The sequence below is a fragment of the Vidua macroura genome, chromosome Z (genome assembly GCF_024509145.1).
Source record: "Vidua macroura isolate BioBank_ID:100142 chromosome Z, ASM2450914v1, whole genome shotgun sequence".
Classification (NCBI taxonomy): Eukaryota; Metazoa; Chordata; class Aves; order Passeriformes; family Viduidae; genus Vidua; species Vidua macroura.
The window spans coordinates 59,529,041-59,551,360 of NC_071611.1; the positions used below are offsets into that span (position 1 = coordinate 59,529,041).

Sequence of the window (22,320 nt, forward strand, 5' to 3'; positions counted from 1 at the left end):
AGGTAAGTACATTGCAGAAGAGTTTTTTCAGCAATAAGAATAAAGAAGGTAAATAACTTATTTGATTCTTTTAATCCTAGCATGCCAAACCTAAATAGTAAACTAAACATTCATGAAAGATTTATCACTTACGAAATTAGTATCTTCTTATATTTCAGTGACTGAAACTTCACCAGCGCCACCCGTTCAATGACAAGCAGGATGATATTGTGGTATGCTTAATCTTGAACCACTCAGCCTTCAGACACTCTCCTGTATATCCAGTACCTGCAGCAGCCCTGTGAAATACCGTAATGATTAAACAGGACAAATCAACAGAAGGAAATGGTAATTACAAATATAATTATGTAACTTAGGCACATATTCATTTTTTGCATGTAGCTCAACTGTGTGAAAATTCTGTTTTCTTCTACTTCTTTTTAATGTAAAACCTTGGTAGTCACAATTCATTATATTTTGCTCATAAATGTGTTTTGTTTGGAAGATGACTAGTTGTAGCATGGTAGTGTGGCTTTCCACTGGTTAGTAAATCAAAAGATTGTGACTACAGTCCTGTTACTTTTCTTACACTTACATGTCATTTGCATGAAAGACTAAGAAAACAGTGTTATTTTGTGGCTTCTGTAAGGTGCACAAAAAAATACCTCTTTTTCTTACTGTTTTCAATATTTATTATGAAATGTCAAACATTCTTCATAGTAAGATTAACAGTATTTCTCTACTAATACTATACCTTTCTGGATCTAAGAAATGTTTTTTTTGTAGGATAATAATACCTAATGGCTTATTCTGGCAATGTGCAAGGCAAGTCTAATACGGGAAGTGCTCTCAGTTCTCATGAGCAGTGCTACTCTTTCTAAAGCAAAGATCTCTATTGTATGCAACAAGTATGATGTTTCTTGTCTTCAGCATGGGAGGAAATTGCCAGGGACCTTAATTTTTAGGTCTTGCTAAGTACCAGGGCTGACACTAATACCAGGGCTTCCTAGATATTAATAAAATATGTTCTATTTCAATAGAAAACATCAGAAGGGACTGCTGAGCATTTTGACAGAATATAACATCCAGTTCATTTTAAAAGTCCATCTTATTTGCTTATTTGCTTATTTGCTTATTTGCTTATTTGCTTATTTGCTTATTTGCTTATTTGCTTTTGTTGTCTGAGCTCCTCTTATTTTTCTCCACCTCATTTTTTTTTCTATGACACGCTTTACTGACCAATTTAATTTTCAAGTGGTATATGCTAATGGAACTAATTTTAACACAAGAGAATCACAGAAATTAATGCAGCATAGGCAAAATACTTAATGGCTAGAAATGAATTTTTATCTCCATAAGAAACCTTATAAGCATCACCATAGAACATACACATTTTTATAAACATTTATGATGAACAAATTCTATTACTAAAAAGGTTCTAAGTTTGCCATAAATATCTGCCTTTTACTTGAAAATACCTGACTGAATTAACTTGTGATTCAGTGACTTTATTATTAATTTGAATTATAGAGGATATCATTCCCATGGCAAGCCAATACTGCACACTTTTTACCTGGAGAAGAAAAAGATTTTTTTTGCTGAATCATGATCTCTCTTTGACTCCTCTTTTTTTTTTTCCAATGAAAATTGATCTTGTACATATATAATTTACAGTAAAACCTAACAATCTTAATGACAGTTATGTGTGTATTTGGTGATGAGATCATGTGAGTAAGCTTAGGACTACATCATGATTTCAGAACTTATGAAAAGCTGAACCTCCATTACAAGTATCTATGAGACATTTCCAGAATATAGTTCTCAATCCGCTTTTAACTTAAAAAGTCCAGGGGCTGGAGTTATATAGCACAGAGTTCAGGAATATTGAACTAATCTAGTTCCAGTTTCTGTACAGGAGGGTTTATATCATCACTGCTGACAGTCCAGAGGACTATTCTTGTAACAGTTTCAAATATTGCATTTTTGCTTTTTGATATTTTTGTCTCTAGTGAAACCATTCTTGGTTTGGTGGTTCTTCTTATTTCACAGCATGTCTGCTGCCAAGTCTAAGATAGTAGGAGAGGTATGGTCCATTATGATGAGTTCATGAACGTGAATTCATTGTTCCTGGCATCTCATACAGGAAAAGACAACCTAGGTCAAAAATCTTCAGATTGGATTTTTAAAAGGGAGCAGTTGGAAAGTGCCTATTACCCTCTAAACATAGTAAAAAGAATATGTGGTGAACTGGTCAGTTATAGTTATCAACCTTAAAAGACCTTTTTTCTCATGATATAACGGAAAAAAAATACAATTGAGTTCATATCCACTAAGAACCCTTCATTTTTAACTTGAATATAAACTCTTTTCTCCATATTATCACATCTTCTTCCCATTTTAACAGCATTATTAGTGAATGACAATCAGCTAAATAAATCCCATTTCAGAACTGGAAAAGGTCAGATTGGTATAGTTTAGTGCAGTCTCAGACTTCTCAAGGGGCACTGAACACTTACTATTACTAATTCTTGCAGTAAAGCCTGCAACGAAAATGGAAAATTGCTCACCACTACCCCATTGTGTGATGAAGACCAAGTGCAAGTGTTATGTCTTGTTGTTTTATTACAGTAACCAATGTGCCCTGCAAGGTGGTCAGCTCTCTAGCCTTGGATAAGGCAAAGCACCCCAAGATTAGACCTTTCTAGGGAACAGGTAGGAGAACACAGCTGTATCCACAGGGATGGAATAAGGTACAGAGGCCTGGAAACTTTTACACATTTCCCTGAAGGGGGGTAAAATACTGAGGAGCTTCTCATTGAACTGTCTTCCCCCTCTAACTTTTGTAAGTTTTGTAACAGTAATATCAGATTTTAGAATCCTTGCCCTGAAATCATGCAAGGAGCAACTTATTTATCCCCGAAGGGAGGATTAACTTAGAAGTCCTGGCCCTCAAACTGAGAGACAGCTATCAAACCTTGCCATGTATAAGAACAGCCCAGAAGGAAACTGGAAAGAAAGAGGAGAGTGCAATCAGATGATGTATCCCATGCTAGCTACAGTATCAACATGAGCTATGTGAGCTCAGTCTCTGACCTTTCAGAGAAAGGTAGAAAAAAGGTAGAGAAAATAGAAAACCAGTAATTTTTTCTTACCAATGGAGAAGAAATGAGCTAATTATGGATGTGAATTGAATGGATTTCATTTGCTCCCTGTGGTCTCCAGCTGTATTTTTCAAATATTGATTTCAAACACTTCAAATATTAAATGGGCAAATTTTCTTTACTGCAGAGAGGGAAAACCCATTGCCCCAGAGACAATTTCTGGAAACGATTCAGGCATATAGGCCTGCAGGGCACAGCACTGTACATTAAGACCAGTAAGTCTTCCAAGACCCTGGTGTCCTTATGACTCTGAAGCATAAATATTCTACCCACTTTGGTATTTATGATATTGCAAATTCAGATTTAAAAAAAGTGCAATATATAAGCTTATTTTTCAGGTTGTGTGTAACTGAATAATAATTATTATTTTACTTTATAATTTCATAGCTATTGCTGGTCAGGATACATTTTTCCAGTTGTGTGATTTTTATGTTCATTGGAAGTAAAATTTGTGATGCTTACTGGGAAAAACAGAGGAAAAATAAAGCATGGTCTGAAATACTGAGTGATATGGTTGCTCTATAAATGTAATTTTTATTTGAGGTTTCTGTGTTTCAAGCTCTCTTCTTTTGTGTCCAAGGTGAGCCAAGGTGTTCTTCCCAAAGTCTGGAAAGAGACTAAGAGCATGGGGTCTCTAGTGTTAAGGTCACAAATCTTGCATGTTGAAGCCTTCATTAATTCACTTTTCCAATAGACTTTCTGTGATATCTTGATATATTATTTCTGGTGTATTTCACAGGTGTTACTTCCAGTGATATTTATTGTTACAGGAGTGTTGTGAGATACTCTCATATATCCATGATTAGAAAGAATAATATGGAAAAGTATGTAAAATATATAGAGCTAAGTATTATATAACACTACCCTTTTTTGACTAGTACTTGCCAGGCATTTACTGTCTAATACAATCTTGCATTTCTGACATTTTCTCTTGTTGAACACTTAGTTTATTATTTACCTAGGCTGATGTCTTTCCAGCACTTAAAGAACATGGTCTAGTTCAGAGGAAAACACAGTAGTTGCTTACAAGGCTCTGTTGGCAGATGATCCATTTCATTGGCTTGGCAATTAATTAACTAGAAATTTATTTTTATAACGTATACAAAAAGTCAGACATAATTTTTTATATACAGGTTACTTTGCATTCCACTGAATTTTTTGTAATACCAAAATGCTGAATTGCTTAGCAGCAGTCAGCTTTACACAGTAGTAGTAGGAGCACAGATATTACAGGAGTGGGCCATGTTCTATGAGTTAGTTTCAAGAATTATTATCCCTCTCACAGTGAAAGGTCCATAAAACTATGTTAGTGTAGAATAAGCTTAAAAAAATCCAAAGCATGAAATCTGGGTAATAGCTTCTGATAGAAGATGTAAAAACAACTTGGGAAATCGAGTTAAGGGTAAAATTATTCTTATGATCTGCTAAACAGATACCTGATAGAACAAAGACTATGGTTTTGTGCATTTTTCTCCTGCCCTTAGTTTCCTCAGAAGCCAACATGTCAGCATTTGGAGCCCTCTCCCTGAGCTGTCTGATATTCTGCTTTGTGTCTGTGACTTGCAGGTTGGTCTGAGCCCATTCAGGACACCTTCTTTAAGTCTTGTAGTCTTATTTATGGCTATAGTCTAAATAAGACTTTGGGTAAAATGATAGCTTACTTAGATTACACTATCACTGCCCTTAATCTAGAAAGATGAGAAACTTTCCCTTAAACTACTTGGAAAAAAAATAAGAACGTGATTGGATTTCCTAGACTAAAAGGAGTTATGGAATATATCTTCGAATATACTTAATGATATATATGCAAATATACTGTCATTAGGACAAGATGATGTATTCTGGAAGGTGTAGCAGTTGAGCTTTTGCTCTGGGTCAGACTAACTCAAGTTAGCTGAGTCAAAGGCTGCTATTAGTCCTATGAATATTAACACTGTGAAGATAAGGGGTTCTATCAACCCTTTTCTGGAAAAATTGGTAATTCTAGCCAGTGCTTTTCTGATACTTAGTTGTTTTTACAGGAGGATTCACTGAACATTTGATAAGTGGGATCATATGATCTTTTTAAAAATTCCCAAGACTAGTATATGAATTTCTCATATAGTGAGGATTTTTTTTCCTGCAATGAATACTACAATTTAACAAGCCAAAGCATAAAAAATATATTTTGGCTCTCTGTAGGATGCAAATACAGTACCTGAGGAATGAGCTCTACCATTTGTCTATGTTGTGGTTTACAGCAGAACATTTAAATTAAGTGCTAAACTGCATTTAGATATAGTGTCATCAGAAAGCGTTATTTGTGTTTGAACATTGTTGAAATGCTTCTCCAGTAATTCATTGAGACAAGCTTTTGCACAAACACCTGAATTGCTGCATTATGAGCTGCCTAGCCTGTCCCTTTCCTCACTGAAAAGTATAATGGAGTTTATGACCATAAATAGTTTAATAATAATAATAATAATAATAATAATAATAATAATAATAATAATAATAATAATTTTTTCTTATTACTCAAATACCCAGCCAACTATAACCACCGGTCTTTCAATACTAAATGAAAAACAATTAGACACAAAAGTTATTAATACAGCTTGTCTGAAATACAAGTTGCCAGGGGTAGCTGCAATGTGGGTGCAATGTGGAGTGGCTGTGTAGCTTACATGAACCCATGCATATATGTGGTTTATGTTCTCAGAGGTGACAAAGCTCTTCCATTCCCTCTCCTTGGAGATTTTTTTCTTTTCCAAACAGCACCAACTGCTATCACCACTGTCACAATCAATAACTTTTAGTTCTACCTTGAGCTTCAGCAAAATGCTCTCTGCATGCACCTATGACCTGGGAGAGGTCTCTTATTTTGTAGATATACCAGAATGAGAAGGGCACACCTCTAACAGTCTTCATATTAACACACTTTATCTCCATATGAAGTTCAGTTTGTAGATACATTTTTAAATCTTTGCAGACATAAATTTTGAAGGTGGACTAGTGCTTGCTGGACATGTCTATAACACCCATTTCTAGCTGATAGCCCTGTGTAATCACTGGTCATGCTTTCTAGGTTTGTTTCTATGGCAATATCTATTTCTGTTTGATTTTAGGCTTTTTCCTTACTTTTTAAAAAATTGTTCTTTATCACTCGTGTTCCTGATAATGCAGATGAAAAACTCCATTAACATAACTTAATATCCAGATACACTCACGCATAGCAGTGTTTTTAATGCTTTTATCAAGCAGTCTGAAATCTGTAAATTACCTTAGAATTTTATCTCAAATTTTCAGTGTAGTGACTTTGCTATTCTTATGCTACAAGAATTAAACTGATTCCAGCAGCTATCTTCTACCTTGATTAAGTCTCTGTGTCTCACAATCCCTTGTCACTGTCATTGTTATGTCAATATGTTGTTAACTCAAGCTTGGTAGACTTCACTGCTGATGCATGTTTCAGTATATATGATAAACTTCCATTTGTTTGCTTGTTGTATGGGCTCATCAGGCTGCACTCTAACCAATAAATGCTTTTCTGGGAATTTTTGTTTAGCCATAGGAGATCAGCCACAACATTTGTTTTGATAAGAGGCAGTGCCCTACTGTTGCATATGAAGTATCGCTTTAGAGGTGTTTGTCTTCATCTTTGCAAGCTTTCAATAGCAGCACAATGGTCTTTATCAAAGGAGATCCTGTTACTGTCAGCAGCAGAAGGCATGTGTCCAGGCAGAACAAAGGAGCACTTATTGTCACATTCCAATGATGATATCGAATGACAATATTTTTGCATAACCTTAAAAATTATGGTGCAGACGCTGTAGAAGTGGTAGAAAGTGTTAATTACAATTAGATGCTTTGTGCAGGGAAGTTAGACTCAGTTTTAATATGCCAGTTAAATTCTGGTTAATAACACTTTGACTGTTACTGCACATAGTGAAAGAAGACCCTGATTCCTTTTTGTTTGCAGCCTAACATGCTCTTCATTTTACTCCTTTTCTTTGATACTAGGCAAAGTCAAGAAGTTAGCCACAGCAGTTCCTAAATAAATCAATTTGTGTATAAATTTTCAATGAATTGGTAGTGGCTTAGTAAAATTTATAAAAGAAACTGGGCAACCAGGGAATGTGTGAAAAAATAATATAAAGAAAAATTCAGAAATGTTACAGATGATAGAAAAAGGAAGATACCTGCAGTTTCTTACCTGAAAAATACAACTATAAGGGTCAGCACCTATCACCTATCCAGAGAGGAAACTGGACAATATATACATGGAACATACAGGTTATATAGGAGTGGAACAACTACTAGCTACTTCTTTTATTTCATGGTAATCTCTGTTAGTCTTCTCATTAATTTCCTATTATCATCTATTTCCACAAATATCACCAAAGCGTCTAAAGTGTTTAGCCACACATACAAGCTCAAAAATACCTCAAAAGGGCCCATTAGAACTTGGCTTCTCAGGTATTGCTTCTGAAGAAACTTTCCTAGGGAATATCAGTAGCAGTTTCAGAAGCAGTTTCAGATTACTTACAAGTTAAGTGATATGTTCATACCAATGTATTCAAAGAACACATTAATTAGATATTAATTAGATATTATAATGGATATAATACATATGAGAGCGTTTTTATTATTTAGTTTATTCTCTATAAATCCATGATCACAGTTTCAAAGTCTACCAGGAAAATGAAGGGGATAATTTTCTACTTATTGATAGGTAGCACAGACATTGTCTCTCATTGAGCTTATTGAGAATGATTGAGAATGAAAATTAAGCAAGAGGTTTCTAAGGAGAAACACTACAATCTTCTAAACATAGACTATCCCTCTAAAGCCTTCGATATTAGAAACATCCCATGTAGTAGAGTGATAGACTAGAACTTGTGGTAGAGCATAGAAGTGAGCTGGATCAAGGTTTGTCCCTCTGCTTAGAGATTTGGTTGTTGGAACTGAGAGTAGGTCTGCTCTTTCTTCTGGAACTGCACTCTTCAGCTATGCTGCAGGTCTAGAGCTTCATGCCCTCCAGTCAAATCAGAAAATGATTATTTTAGTATTTTTTTAATCTAGCAAGTTATTTATCTCTCATGATTAAGAAAATCTCAAAGAATTGCCTGAGAAGCATTTTCATCCTTGTTCTCCAAATTTTAGGGTTTTTTTAGCATACTCCTTTCCTATATATTACTTCCATAAGAAAGAGTTCTTCCCAGTGTCCCTTTGAGGTATATTTATTTGAGTGCGGAAGGAAAGTGTAACTGGTTTTTCTGCCTTCATCTTACCTCTTGAAAACTGTTGGCCATGTTCCAAAAGGCTGGATTCATAAAATGTTGTAAAGAGGTACAAAGCAGTAACTGCCAGGAATTTCTTGAAATCTCTGAATTTGTAAGGATTGATCTACCCTTCACATCCACTGGCCTTTTTTTTTTTCACTTGACAGATGGCAGTGATGACAATGAAGAAGGCAGTGCAGTTGAGAATGAAGAAACTGCCAAAGGCACAGGTCAGTAATGTGGATTACTTTGAGGCCAGACACAGATGCTTTCTGATTATTAGTAAGAATGAAGGAGGAGGAAAGGCCTCCTTCTAACATATATCCTTGTCTCATGTGTTTTTATGTTTTTTAATCAATCACAGATAAAGGGAGGAAGAGAGCAACACCAAGAACCAGAAGAGCACATGCCAGAGGGAGAGACAAGCATGGTGATGAGGAGGATGAGGATGATGAAGATGGGACAAGGAGAGCTGGGCATCGAAGGCACAGAAACCGTAGACGAGGACGAGCAGCTGGAAATGAGGCCAGTGATTCTGATATGGAGCCTGCAAAAGCCAGGAAGAATCAAGCAGATCAAAAATCCAAGGAAGATGATGAAGAAGATGAAGATGAGAAAGGGGGTAAAAGTGGGAAAGGTAAAAATGAGAAGAAAGGGGACAAAAAGTCTGACAAAAAAGGGAAAAAAGAGAAGGCCAACAAGAAGAAAAAAGACAAAAAGAAATCAGGATCAGGGTAATTTTTTTTTTCTTATATTACAACCATAGTTATCTTACATAAAACCTCTTTTCACTTATATCTGTGAAATACCAAGCGTAAGTATGACCCCCTTACTTGTGACAGTCAAATTAGAGCTGGACAGACATTCTTTGTCCTGCAATTAAGAAATGACAGCTGAGTGAAATGAAAACTTTCCAGAAAATCATATCTAGTTATATTACAAGTTTATGAGAAAGGGAATGAAAATGACAGAGGAGAAGAGAAAGTGGTAGAGGGAGGTGATAACGTGAGATATGCCCTGCTTTTTTCTTTCTACAAAACAAAAATTCCTCAAAGTCCAAGCTGATAACCTTCCAAGAAAGTCAAGTTTTATTTCCAGTATAGAACTCAAATCTTGGTGCTTCTCGGAAGATAACATTCTTGTTTCCCAGTCAGTTTTGGGCCAGCTTTTTAGGACTTAGGATCACCAAAATTTCAAGAACCCAGATCCAAAATCTGAAATGGACTTTTCCAGTCTGTCTCCCACTCACTTCCTCTGAAATGTCACTTTTCCACTTTCCAAAGTATGTAATGCAACCTGGGGTCTTTATAAGACTCCAGTGACAGGGAGCCCTTCAGAAAAACATTTCTATTTCTCTGCCATTTTAGCATTCCCTTGCTCCTTGTCCCTTCTTGTGCTTTTGAAAGGAAGCAGCCCCTGGGAGATACGTATAAAGGAGCAAACGGAGCTATCTCAATGGACAGGGAGAGAAACTCCCATTCCTCATTCAGCACTTGTTACAGCTGTTTTTGTTCCCAGGGCCATCACTAGAGAGCACAGCAGCAAAAAAAAGGAAAGGAAAAATATACAGTAAGATATGCTGTTGTATTAATTTGTCTGTGATCCCATTTCTATACCTTTCTACTTAATTTCCCTTCCCAATGAGAATGAGAAGGCCTAAAATCTTTCTTTCTGCTGGCTCTTCACTGTGGTGGCAATTATACTCCTGTGCGCAGTTTCTTGTACTCACAGAGCAACAGCCCTCATTATGTAAAACTATGTTCCTTAGTTATTTTTATCTTCATGGTAAACATTTACTCAGTATTAATTTAAAAAGGCCACTAAAAATAGAAAATTGGAAAAGGGCACAATGTTTTTTATTGTCTTTCAAAGTCCTTAATATTAAAATACATAATTTTGGGCTAAATAACTTGAAATTGCTGCCTGAACAAGATATTGATCTTAAAGTAGTAAGCTTAACAACATTTGAGGACACTCTCAAAGTTAACTCAAGAGTATTATATTTTTAGACTTATAGGAGCTACTGAAAAGATTGCATAATAATAAGAATATTTTAAAATATTTTCAAAAGAAAAAACAAAATAATGTAAGAATGAAGGATAGCAGGCTGGTGATCAGTTTGGCTGTGATTGAGATAAAGCTTCAGAATGGAAAATAGGGTTGGCAGTATAGAAATACAGCTGCTCTAGCAAGTCCAGGAGGACCTATCACAACAAATTCTCTCCACTGTTTAAACATAGACCTTGCTGATGCAGTTTTTTAATTGCTGGGGTGTTTCAGCATGAAATAGCAGGAAAAGAGTGAAATCAGAAGTTGAGAAAGAAAACACAAGAAAAATTTCCCTAAATGAAACGTGGAACTATTTGACAGAGGGATAATATTGTGTTTACTGCTGTCATGGTGACTTTTGCTACATGGCCCATTTTGGTGAGATCACAGTACAAGTCAGTAGAATCTGCTGCAGTTGCCTTCTTCCCCCTCTGTACTTTTCATTTAAATCAGGAAAACCTCTTCATGCACTACTTATTCTACATAAAGGACATAAGGGAATCCTAGAAGAACTCTGCATTGATTTTCTGGTTTAGTTGTTTTGGTTTTTTGAAACTTAAATATTCTGCTCTTGGTTAATTTGTAGTAGTGAGTTTCCCAGGGTAATGCCATGGTGAAAGGAGTTCTTTCTTGGTGAGTTTTAAATCTTCTGTTCTTAGATATTAATGGTTGTTGATGAGGCTGATTGTTACCTGTTATTGAGGGTGTGAGGAGGGCCTGCTCTACACTGTTCATAATCATCAATCCCAAAATATCAATGATGATTTGCTCCTTTAATCTCACTGTGGTGGTTGGAAATGTTCATGGGTTAAAAACTGGTTTAGTTCTTTACTGCCCTGTTTCATTTTTTCTGATTGATTTTAGAAACTCTTTGGAGTCACATGAGGAAAAAAATAGGAATGGGATCATATTCTTCCTATTGCATAGCTCTATCTGTGAGTAAATAAACTGACTTTTATTAAGTCAGTTTATACTTACACTCTAGAGTATAAAGCTTCTGTGAAAGCCTAGAGGTACATGGAAGATAAAGACACTACTTCTTTTCTCTAACTGAATAGTATTAACTGACAGACAATGATATGGAGAAAATCTGTATAAATAGAATTTACACAAAAAAACTAGAAAGAAAAATTTCAAATTTTGTCTAATTTATAAATTGTCACACTCTACTCTCAAAGTCATACCAGTCTTATCCTGTAATATCCTAACTCAAAGAAAACATTTTCATCCTAATTTTTAATGCTATTCACAGAAATCATGAGAAAAGTAGATTATTTCTCCATAAAGAGGAGATGAAACTAAAACCAAAATAGAGATGTATAATAATATGGTTGTAAAACCAAACTACAGATGAATAGAATGAAGAAGTTCATTGTGTGTGTAACTTGAAGAAGCACTTGTTTTCAAGAGCTCTACTGATTTAGATGTGTGTTAAATTGGAGCCAAAGAGGATGGGGTTTTTATGTCAAGATATTTATTGACACTTAATGCTTTATGTTGGCCTGCAGGTCACAATGAACCCTTCTGGCCTTCAAATGTGTGAATGAAAACCTTTTATGAAAGGCTAAGACTTTTGGTTGCAGAAGACATAATTTTGATTTCCTGACTTAAATAACATGGTGTTCCACCAATTCAACTGAATGAAAAGTCCGCTGTTAGTCCACCAAGTTTGTCTGCATAATGCAAACACTCTAGAAAAGACTGATTTCTTAAAGAAACTCTGAAATTCAGATTTTTTATTATTTTTCTGGTTCCAAAGGAAAATGAAGAATGGAAGATGAGACATGATTGTAAAGACAAACAAACCAATAGCTGGCAAAGGGCACAAAGCCCATATTATCCTGACTTGACCTCTTGTATTCTGCTAAGCTTCCTTTTCTCAGTAAGCTCACTGCATTAGCATAAAGCCCTCATGTTTCCCACCCTCTCACTGCAGCATTGTAAACCAGCAAATTCCAGCTTTGCATAATCTATCAATCTTCTGTCAAAGGAAATGTTTAATATCAGGCACATCACTCCACTTTGTAAAATGCAAAACAGCTGATTGCAATGGATTCCGACCTCTCTCAAATCTGACTTTTAATTCTTCTGTTCTTCATGAAGATATGACACTCTTTGCATTCTCCCTCAAAATTTTATACACAAATCACTTCATTACCCTTTATCCATTTCATACCATCCTCAACTTGCTCTTCACAATACTGGTATGACAACAAATAGATGTGGTTCTCAGTAGTAGTTTTTCTTTATTTAGCTTCACGTTTTCTGTGATACTATTATTTGTCGTGTGAAACCAAACATAGTAAGACTGATGGGTACAATTTTCTAATGTGGTAGTCTATTCAGTATGGGCCACAATGATGCTCAGAGGGTTGAGCACCTCTCCTACAGGACAGGCTGAAAGAATTGTAATTGTTTAGCCCAGAGAAGAGAAGGTTCTGGGGACCTCTCTCTGTGGCCTTCCAGTACCTTAAGGCAGCTCATGAGAAGGAGGGAGAAAGACTTTTAATACGGCCAAACAGTGACAGAACAATGGGCAAAGGTTTTAAACTGCAAGAGAACAAATTTATATTAGATGTTAGGAAGAAATTCTTTACTCAGAGTGTGGTGTAGAACTGGATCAAGTTGCTCAGAGAAGCTGTGGGTGCCCCACAACTGGGGAGGGTTCAAGGCCAGGCTGGATGGGGTCCTGAGCAACCTGATCTAGTGAATGGCATACTTGCATATGGCAGAGAGGGTTGGAGAGAGATGATTTTCGAGGTGTCTTCCAACCCAAACCATTCTGAGATTCTATGGCTCTATGACAATAAATAGCATTTTAAACTTTAATAGTAGGGTGACCCACAGCTGTGGAAGCCTCTTCCTTTACTTTGCTAACTTCTGTGTGTCTGAAAGTTTTTAGCTCATCCCCTAATCTTTTACTATAATTAAGAAAAAATTATGAAGATTATAGGCAGATGACCAATAAGAAATTTGTATTTTTTCTGTGTTTCAAAAAGTATTTTGCTTTTATTTTATTTCTTTTGAATCCTAGAAATATTCTTGCTGGTAAACTCTTGCATCATTTATACCATTTAGATATCTAAAAAGACCTTTGTTATCTTACCTATCTGTGTTTTGGTACAAGAAAAGTTTTATAATTTTTAAATTATTCAGGAGATAGAGTCTATGCATTAGGTGATGAATAATTCAGCTCTCACATCAGATCTTGGATATCAAACTCTCAGAAAGGTGAAGTATGAGCAAAAGAGTCTGAAAACTGCTTGCTTGATAAAGTCAGAATAAATTTTTCTCAAATCAAGCCATCAAGAAAACCATTAAAACACCCCAAACAAATCTGTAGTACAGTTTTAAACATTCATAAGACAAACAAACAAGCAAGCAAATCAACAAAAGAAAAGAAAGAAAGCACAACGAGAACAGAGAGAAATACATCAAACTGCTATCACCAAGAGGTGATATGCATATTTTCATTTTTATCATCTTCCTGGCATAAAAAGAGGAAACACCTGTTGCTAATGAATTGCTACATGCCATTATGAGATGCAAGGTTACTCACAGAAAAGGTTATCTATGTAGAGTTTAGGAAAGTGAATACTGTTTACATCAGCAATTCTTTGCAAAGCTATTGTAAATTGATGTATGGATAATAAATTCAGATCACAGACATAACATACCTGGAGATGCCATTACAATTGCACCTCCTTTCCTTGAATGCTTGCTGCAATTGTGGCCTTGAATTTTTTCCCATCTATGAAATGTTATTTCCTTGGTAAGTGCATGGGCTATCATTTGGTGTTTAAATTTGTCTTAGCTGAGGCTGTGGTGTCTCTTCTCTCTACTGTGACACATTAAGGTGAAGGAGTTTGCTTTTATGGCTGCAGTTATAGCATCTTCACTTGACCATAGTGAGTTTGCGTAGGAGGCTGATTACAGCTGGAGAAACAATAAGTGATTGTCAGATTTTACCCCAAGAATGCTGCTCACTCTTGTGAGCAACCCTGTGATGTTGAAAATGTAATGCTGGTTCACCTGCAGCTCTGCCCTTTGTTTGCAGGCTTTGCCTTTCATACTAAAATTAATAACAAGTCTAATGAAGTGTGTCTTCCCTTCTGTGCAAGTGTGAAGGCATTAATCTAGTCTCAAATTTAACAGACATTAACACAAAGTACATGTTTTTCTGTGAAAACTTCTGTCCTATCTGAGTTTTGGTGATGATTTTTGTTCCTGCATTTGTTTGAAGCTCTGATTCTGAATCTGAGGAGGAGCCAATTACAGAGGAGGAGTTGGCCAAGCTGAAAGAAGAGGTAGAAGAAAAAAAGAAACTGATTGCCACGCTACGAAACAAGCCATGGAAGATGAAAAAGAAATTGTCTGTCCTGAAGTATGGTTTGATTTCCATAATGAATATCTGCTGTTCTTCTTTGCACTGTTTTTCTGAATTTTCACTTTAGTTCTGCACATATTCACAAAATTAACTTCAGACCACCTCTAATCTCTCTTCCCTAGGAGGTATGCTCACAGTAAGTGCGGGTTAATGGTGCTGCAGATCACTGCTTTCTTGTCCCAGTAGAGCTGAAATCAAATATGGAAAGCTAATATCTTCTTGTTTTCAGAATTTCCATTACAACCCAATGCAAAATCTTTTCTTCAGTTAGGTTGAGGTTCATGAATTCTTCCATTTGTGAGATTAATATCTCATTAATGTCTCTCAGAAAAATGATGAAATTGCAGGATTACCTCAAGATTGCTGGAGAGAAAGGAGAGGATTTTTCTCCCTAGTCTGACTTTTAGGAAAGAAAAAAAAAATTAACTTATGAAAAACCAAACTCTTTGGAAGCAGAGCTTGTACTTTCATGCATTTTTATTTATGCCACATAGAAAACTGTATTTTGCCCTAGCACACCTATATTTACTTGGAAGCCAAAAATTATTTATTTACATTTAAATTTTCACCAAGCACAGGAACTGAACAACTTTATTCTTTTGACAAAACTTCTATGCTCCCCTGTTTTAGAGAGCTAATTTGCTGCAGCAATACCAGGACACCAATAAAACATATCTAGCAGAGAAAGGATGGTCTTGCAGAGAGTTTTTAATATGAACAGAAAACACAGACATGAAATATGGTGTGGAAATTCTATAGATTTGTCCTTTTAGAAGGTAAAGTAATTTTGGAAAGAGGTAGTGAAAAGACTCAAAATAGGTAAAAGGGAACAGTATCTAGGAGATGTAGAGTAGAAGAATTGTGAAGGTAAGAGAACTTTCGTCAAGTATAAATGAGCAGATTAGGTTTTGGATAGTCTACAGCTGAAGGATCCCCATGATCATAAACTTAACATTTGTTTGTAGTCTTCCTAAGGAGAAAGCTTATATTTTTACAGCCATTCTTCTATGCCATAATTCCTAGCAATTCCAAGGAGACTTCATGACTTGGTATGTACCTTAGACTATTTTCTACTATTGCGTTTCCAAGTGGGCAATGATGCTGCTGCAACACATAGCTCAAGGATGAGCTCAAGAGACACTTCTCGGCCTTGGGATATCTGGTAAGGAAAGTTGGCACCGAAGTTATTTTTTCTGCTATACTTCCAGTTATGGGCAGTGATAGTGGAGGAAACAGATGCACCCAGTCTATTAATACAATAATTCACAGAAAAAATCCTCCTAGAAACTCTACTATGGCTCTTGGAAGATGGGGAGGTGATTTGAGACAATAAGCACCTCTTCACCAGGGAAAGAACTGCCTGAACAAACCTTCTGTGATGAAGTTACTACATTAGTGGACAAAGGAAGGACCTTTAGCTGGACTTCTGTAAGGTCTTTGACATGGTACCCCACAAAATCCTCTCCCCAAATTGTAAAGATATGGATTAAATGGGTGGACTGTAAGGTTGCTAAGAAATTTTCTGAATGATCACACCTAGGGAGCTGGTGGTCAATGTCTGCTTGGACAGCCCTTTGGAGGACTTGGAGGTGCTGGTGGATGGAAAGTCAAAGGAAAGCCTACAATGTGGGTTTGCAGCCCAGCAAACCAAATCCAAAGCAGTGTGGCCAGTAGGGTGAGGGAAGGAATTCTGCTCCTCTAAACCACTCTAGAACCCCACCTGAAATGTCCAGATCTGGGGTCCTCAATGCAGGAAAGGCATGAACCTGCTTGGGCAGGTCCACAGGAGGGCCACAGAAATGGTCAGGAGACTGGAACAGCTTTCCTATGGACACAGGCCATGAGAATTGGGCTGCTCAGCCTGGAGAAGAGAAGGCCCTGGAGACACCCTACAGCAGCCTTTCCATACTTAAAGGATGCTTTAAAGGAAGATGAAAACAGAGTTTTACAAGAAGATGTGAAAATTAGACAAGTGTAACAAAACCTTAAAGAAAAATGGTAATGAAAACTTAAAGAATTTAGATTCAGACTATATATATAGGGAAGATATTCTCTATAGTGAAGGTAGAGAGACAGTGGATGAAGCTATCCAGAGAAGTTGTGGATGCTATATTCGGGAAATGTCCGAGGACAAGCTGGATGGAGCTCTGCTCAACCTGGCCTAGTATGAGGTGTCCCTGCTCATTGCAGAGGGTCTGGAAATAAGTGATTGTAAGATTCTTTACAGCCTAAGCCATTAAATGCTTTTCCGATCCCAGGACATACAGTTATAGAGTGCATTTTATAGAGCTCTGCTTTTGTAATTGTTTCTTTGGCCTAAGTTCCACTAAGTTGCAAGACAAGACCAGGAGTTTTTATGCTACTTGAAGTAAAAATTTTATCTTATGAATGGGCACTCTATTATGATTACAGTTACAAAAGTATCAGCATATTTTAAGGTATCTATGTTCTGTATTTTAGCAAGTTATTTAATATTTTAAACAGAATCATTAGTCTAATAGATTGGCATTATTGTTATTGTTCTTGAACATATGAAAAATGGACACGTGCTGTCTGTAAGTGCCTTAAACTTTTAAATCAATAATGTGACTTTTGAATAACCTTGTGTTAGTATTTCTGCCTCTTGAAACTCTTGGTAAACTATTGTTTATAGCAAGTATTTCCTCCTATCATCTTCTTCTTTCCCTGTGAAGGATTTAGAATATTGTGGGATGTGTGGGGAAAAAAACAAACTATCTTACAGGTGGAAGAGCAAATTGCCCTATTCTTTGTCTCCCAGCTTTCACAATTGAGAGATCCTTCATTGAAGGTTTCTTCTCAACATTATGATAAATGTTACATAATTATATAAGCCAGCTCTCACTTCCATGTTTGTTCTGTATTAGCATCTTTATTTCCAAGAACGGAAAAAAAATGCTATCCAGTAATGATCCTATACATGACAAAACAAGACCAAAAATCTTGTACAATATTATTTTGAATGGTTAATATTAACATCAATTAGTACTTTTCATTTTAAATGTTGTTTTTTTAAAAAAAGTGTTGTCAAAAGAAACAATTTTGAGGGAAAGATTTAATTTCCAATTAAATTTGTGGTTTTAAGAAAACAAGGTATTTTTAATAATTTAAAAATGTTGTTTAAGCATTTTCAAAGGAAAAAAATTTCATTGCTTAAACTGTATAGGGTAGGAATACAGTTGATTATTTATACTTAACTCTAGTGATTACTTTGTAAAATAATAAATATTTTCATTCATTCTTTGGAAAATGCACGAATGAACAATAATTTTAGAACACAGATGTAGAACTAGTTACTCTGCAGAAGATGTCTTCTGTCAAAACATGTCTGAGAGCTCATTGCAGAAATGGCATTCTTAATAGAACTACACTGGTAATTTAGATCAAGTCTAACTTCTAATTTACATCCCCATGTCTAAAAAGATGCATTTCAAGCAGCCCATGCTTATTCTCTGAAGAATTGTGACTTGATGAGGATACTGCTCTGATACAGTGTCCCTCTGCAGTTTGAAGTTGAGCTGTATTGATACTGTCAGACTCTAAGCTCACCTTGAAACATCATGGTCAGATCTTCTCAGGTCTGGAGATGTGAAAAAAGAGAGGAAGGAGACATGGAGAGGGGTGAAAAGATGTTACAGCAGCATCCCTACTCTCCTCGGCCCTAAGCAATAGTCTTGTTAGACTTTGGGCTGGGGACACACTGGTCTGTGCTGCTGAGTATATGAGTGTGCCTTAGAGTCCAGACTCTTTGTGATTTTGAAGACAAATATTCTTCTTCAGAACAGTTTTCTTGTTCTAGTAATTTTCCTTCTACTGGTTTACATGGTTCGTGAATACCTTTTACATTTTTTGTGAATACCTGTTGCTCTATCTTTTCCATCAGGTGAAAATGAGAATTAATTATTACTTGCAAGACTGAAATTTAGAGAGAGGAGTAAATTGATTGATTGACTGATTGACAAAGACCTTTGGGAATCAGTCCTGAAGGCCAAAGGAGTCCAGGAAGGATGGATATGCTTTAAAGAAGAAATTGTTAAATATTCAGGAGCAGGCTGCCCCATATGCAGGAAGACAAGTCATTAGGGAAAAAGGCCAGCCTGGTTAATATTAGGCTTGATCTCAGGAAAAAAAGGGAATCTATTTTTTCTGGAAGGAGGGACGGGTAACTTGGGAGGTCTACCAGGATGTCGCAAGTTCATGTAGGGAGAAGATAAGAATGGCCAAAGCCCTACTAGAACCCAACTGGCCTCTACTTTAAAAGACAATAAAAAACTTCTATAAATATATTTTCAGTAAATGGAAGGTCAAAGAGTGTCTCTATCGCTTGTTGAATATGAAGGGTAGTGTAGTGACAGGCAGTGAGAGAAAGGCAGAGGTACTTAATGCCTTCTTTCTCTCAAATCATCAATATCAGGCCAGTTTTCCTTATGATAGCCATCTCCTTGATCAGAAAGTTGTTGATCGGGAAATGAGTGAAGCCCCCACAATCCAGGAGGAGATGGTTAGTGTCCCGCTATGCCAATTAGACATGCATAAATCTATGTGTCCTGGTGGGATCCACTCCACAGGAGTAAGCAAACTGGTGAAAGAACCAAAACACATTCAATCACCTACCTGCAGTCCTGATTAACTGGAGAAGTTCCAGCTGGCTAGAAATTAGCACATGTAACACTCGTCTACAAGAAGGATGAGAAGGATGATCTGGGGAACTACAGGCCTGTCAGCCTAACCTCAGTTCCGGACAATTTATGGAAAATATTATCCTGAGTGCCGTTATGCAGGACAATCAGAAGATCAAGCCCAGACGACATGGTTTGATGAAAGGCAGGTTGTGGTTGGCCAAGTTGATTACCTTCTATGACAAAGTGACCCGCTTAGTATATGAAGGGAAGCCTGTGGATGTCATCTGTCTAGACCAGTAAAGCATTTGATACAGTCTCCCAAAGCATCCTTCCAGAAATATTGGCTCGGATGGGTAAAAACTAGCTGTTTGTCTGGGCCCCGAGAGTGGTAGTGAATGGACCTAAATCCTGCTGATGGCTAGTCACTAGTGGTGCTCCCCACAGCTCTGTTTTGGGGTCAGTATTCTCTAACATTTTTATTGATGATTTGGGCATGGGAATTGACTGCACCCTCATTAAATTTGCAGATGACACTGAGTTGGGTGGGAGTGCTGGGTGGGTCTGCTTGAGGGCAGGAAGGCTCTGCAGAGGGACAAGCTCAATCAATGGGCTGAGGACAACTGCAGGAGGTTCGACAAGGCCAAGTGCTGTGTCTTGCACTGGGGTTGCAGCAGCCTCTGTGCAGTGCTACAGTCTTGGGGTTAGGTGGCTCAAGAGCTGTTCTTCAGAAAGGAACTTGGGCGTTGCTGTTTGAACATGAGCCAGCAGTGTGCCCAGGTGGCCAAAAAGACCAGTGGCCTGTGTCTAGAACAGCGTGACCAGCAGGACAAGGGCAGTGATCGTGCCCCTGTACCAGGCACTGGGGAGGCCTCACCTCAAGTCTGTGCTCGGTTCTGGGCCCCTCACTTTAAAAGGGACACTGAGGGGCTGGAGCCTGTCCACTGAAGGGCAACAAGGCTCCTGAAAGAACTGAAGAACATCTCTCATGAGGCACAGCTGGGGCTGTTTAGCCTCAAGAAGAGGAGGCTCAGGGGGGACCTCATTGCTTTTTGCAGCTCCCTGTAAGGAGGCTGTGGTGAGCCAGGGCCCGTATCCACTACAGTGCCTGCAGTGAGAGGACAAGAGGAAATGGCCTTAGGCTGAGACAAGGGAGAGTCAGATAAGATAGTATAAAAGAATTATCACTGTTAGGGTGAATTGGAATTGGTTGCCCAGGGAGGTGGTGGAGTCACCATCCCTGGAGGTGCTTAAGAGGCATCTGGAACTGGTGTTTGGTGATGTGGTTTAGTGTTTTTGGAGTTACAGTGGTAGTGCTGGGTTGATGGTTGCACATAAGGTCTGTTAAAGGTCTCTCCCAACCTTGACCATTCTATGATTCTGTGATTTTTGGATTAGAAGGTACAAAAAAAACCCCATAAAACTAAAGGGCCAGAGCTTCAGCTGTTGCAAACTGGAAAACCTCCCGGGAAAGCTATCACAGTTTAAATCTGAGGATTGGATTTTGGATTTTGGGAACTGCATTCTTGTTTATGCCTGAGTTTTTTTTCTGTCCTGAGTTTTCTGCCTGTTTTTTTTTTTTTTCTGCCTGAGTTTTGCACCAATATGAAGAAAAGGGAAGGGTTTAAATGCTGTGCTACTGTGTTTGCCTCTGGTATAGTCATTATTAATGTTCATAGCACTTTAGATGAACAAAATTCTGTGCTATAAACGCACAAATTCCATTAGTAACTGAGCAGTTTGTATCCAACAGCAATGTTTATTATGGTAACATGTAATTAGAGAACTGAGCGCAAGAATCCAGAGAAACCACAAGACAGTTAATACACTATCAAAACAAGTGAAATAACAAGTTATATGAAAAAAGATAGTAAAACATCAAGTTTAGGCTTTTTGAAGGACTTCCAATTAAACACACACCATAAAGAAAGATGTGAGAACTATTTTCTTTTCCCTAGAAAAATCAGAGCAGTGCAGAAACTGTTCTTCACTTAGAATCATAGAACAGTTTGGGTTGGAAGGGCCCTTAAAATTAAATTTATTCCAACCCACCTGCCATTGGAAGGGACACCTTTCCCTAGACCAGGTTGCTCACAGCCCCATCCAGCCTGGCCTCAAACACTTCCAGAAATAGGGCATCCACAACTTCTCTAGACAACCTATGACAGCACTTCATCACCTTCACAGTAAAGAATTTCTTCCTAATATCTAATACAAACACATTCTATCTCAGTTGGAAGACTTTCTCCCATGACCTGTCACTACATCCTCTCGTAAGAAGTCCCCCCCTCTCTTGCAGGTCCCTTTCAGGTACTGGAAGGCTGTAAATAAGTCACCTTGAAACATTTTCTTTTCCAGGCTGAGCAAACCCAGTTCTTCCAGGCTTTCCTCTTAGGAGGCTGGCTCCATCCTTCTAACCAAGTTACTCTAAGAGCAACTTGGTCTCCTTTGGACTAGCTTCAACAGGTTGATGTGCTTCTCTTTTCCACTGATGTGGTCACTTCATCACAGCAGATCACATTCTAGGGACAGAATACATTATGGTGATTTTTCAGTATTTTTCTAGCATAATTAATTTTATTACAGGACTTAGACTGTCCATCAAGATGAATTGGAAATAAGAAATTTTATAAGCATACAAACCCAAAGATTTATAAGGCACATGTGTGAGATGGTGGAAATTTCTCATCTGTTTTTGCACTCTTTGTACTCCCATCAATCAGTATTTCATCTCTCTTACTATGGATATACTGACAGTCCTGGACGCCAGACTGGATGTCTTGGAGGCCAGCTAGGTATTAAATAACAATATAATTTGCCCACTATTGTAGCTGAACTGCTTTTTA

General features: G+C 37.3%; 1 protein-coding gene across 1 annotated transcript in view; it reads left to right on the top strand.

The window, feature by feature from the left end:
- Nucleotides 1-293: 293 nt before the first annotated feature.
- The window catches only part of TMC1 (transmembrane channel like 1), a 55,928-nt gene continuing 33,901 nt past the window's right edge, over nt 294-22,320 (top strand). The window contains exons 1-4 of the mRNA XM_054002405.1: nt 294-327; nt 8,569-8,631; nt 8,766-9,135; nt 14,694-14,834. Of these exons, the coding sequence (XP_053858380.1) occupies nt 294-327; nt 8,569-8,631; nt 8,766-9,135; nt 14,694-14,834 (608 nt within the window). The remainder of the gene's footprint in view (nt 328-8,568; nt 8,632-8,765; nt 9,136-14,693; nt 14,835-22,320) is intronic.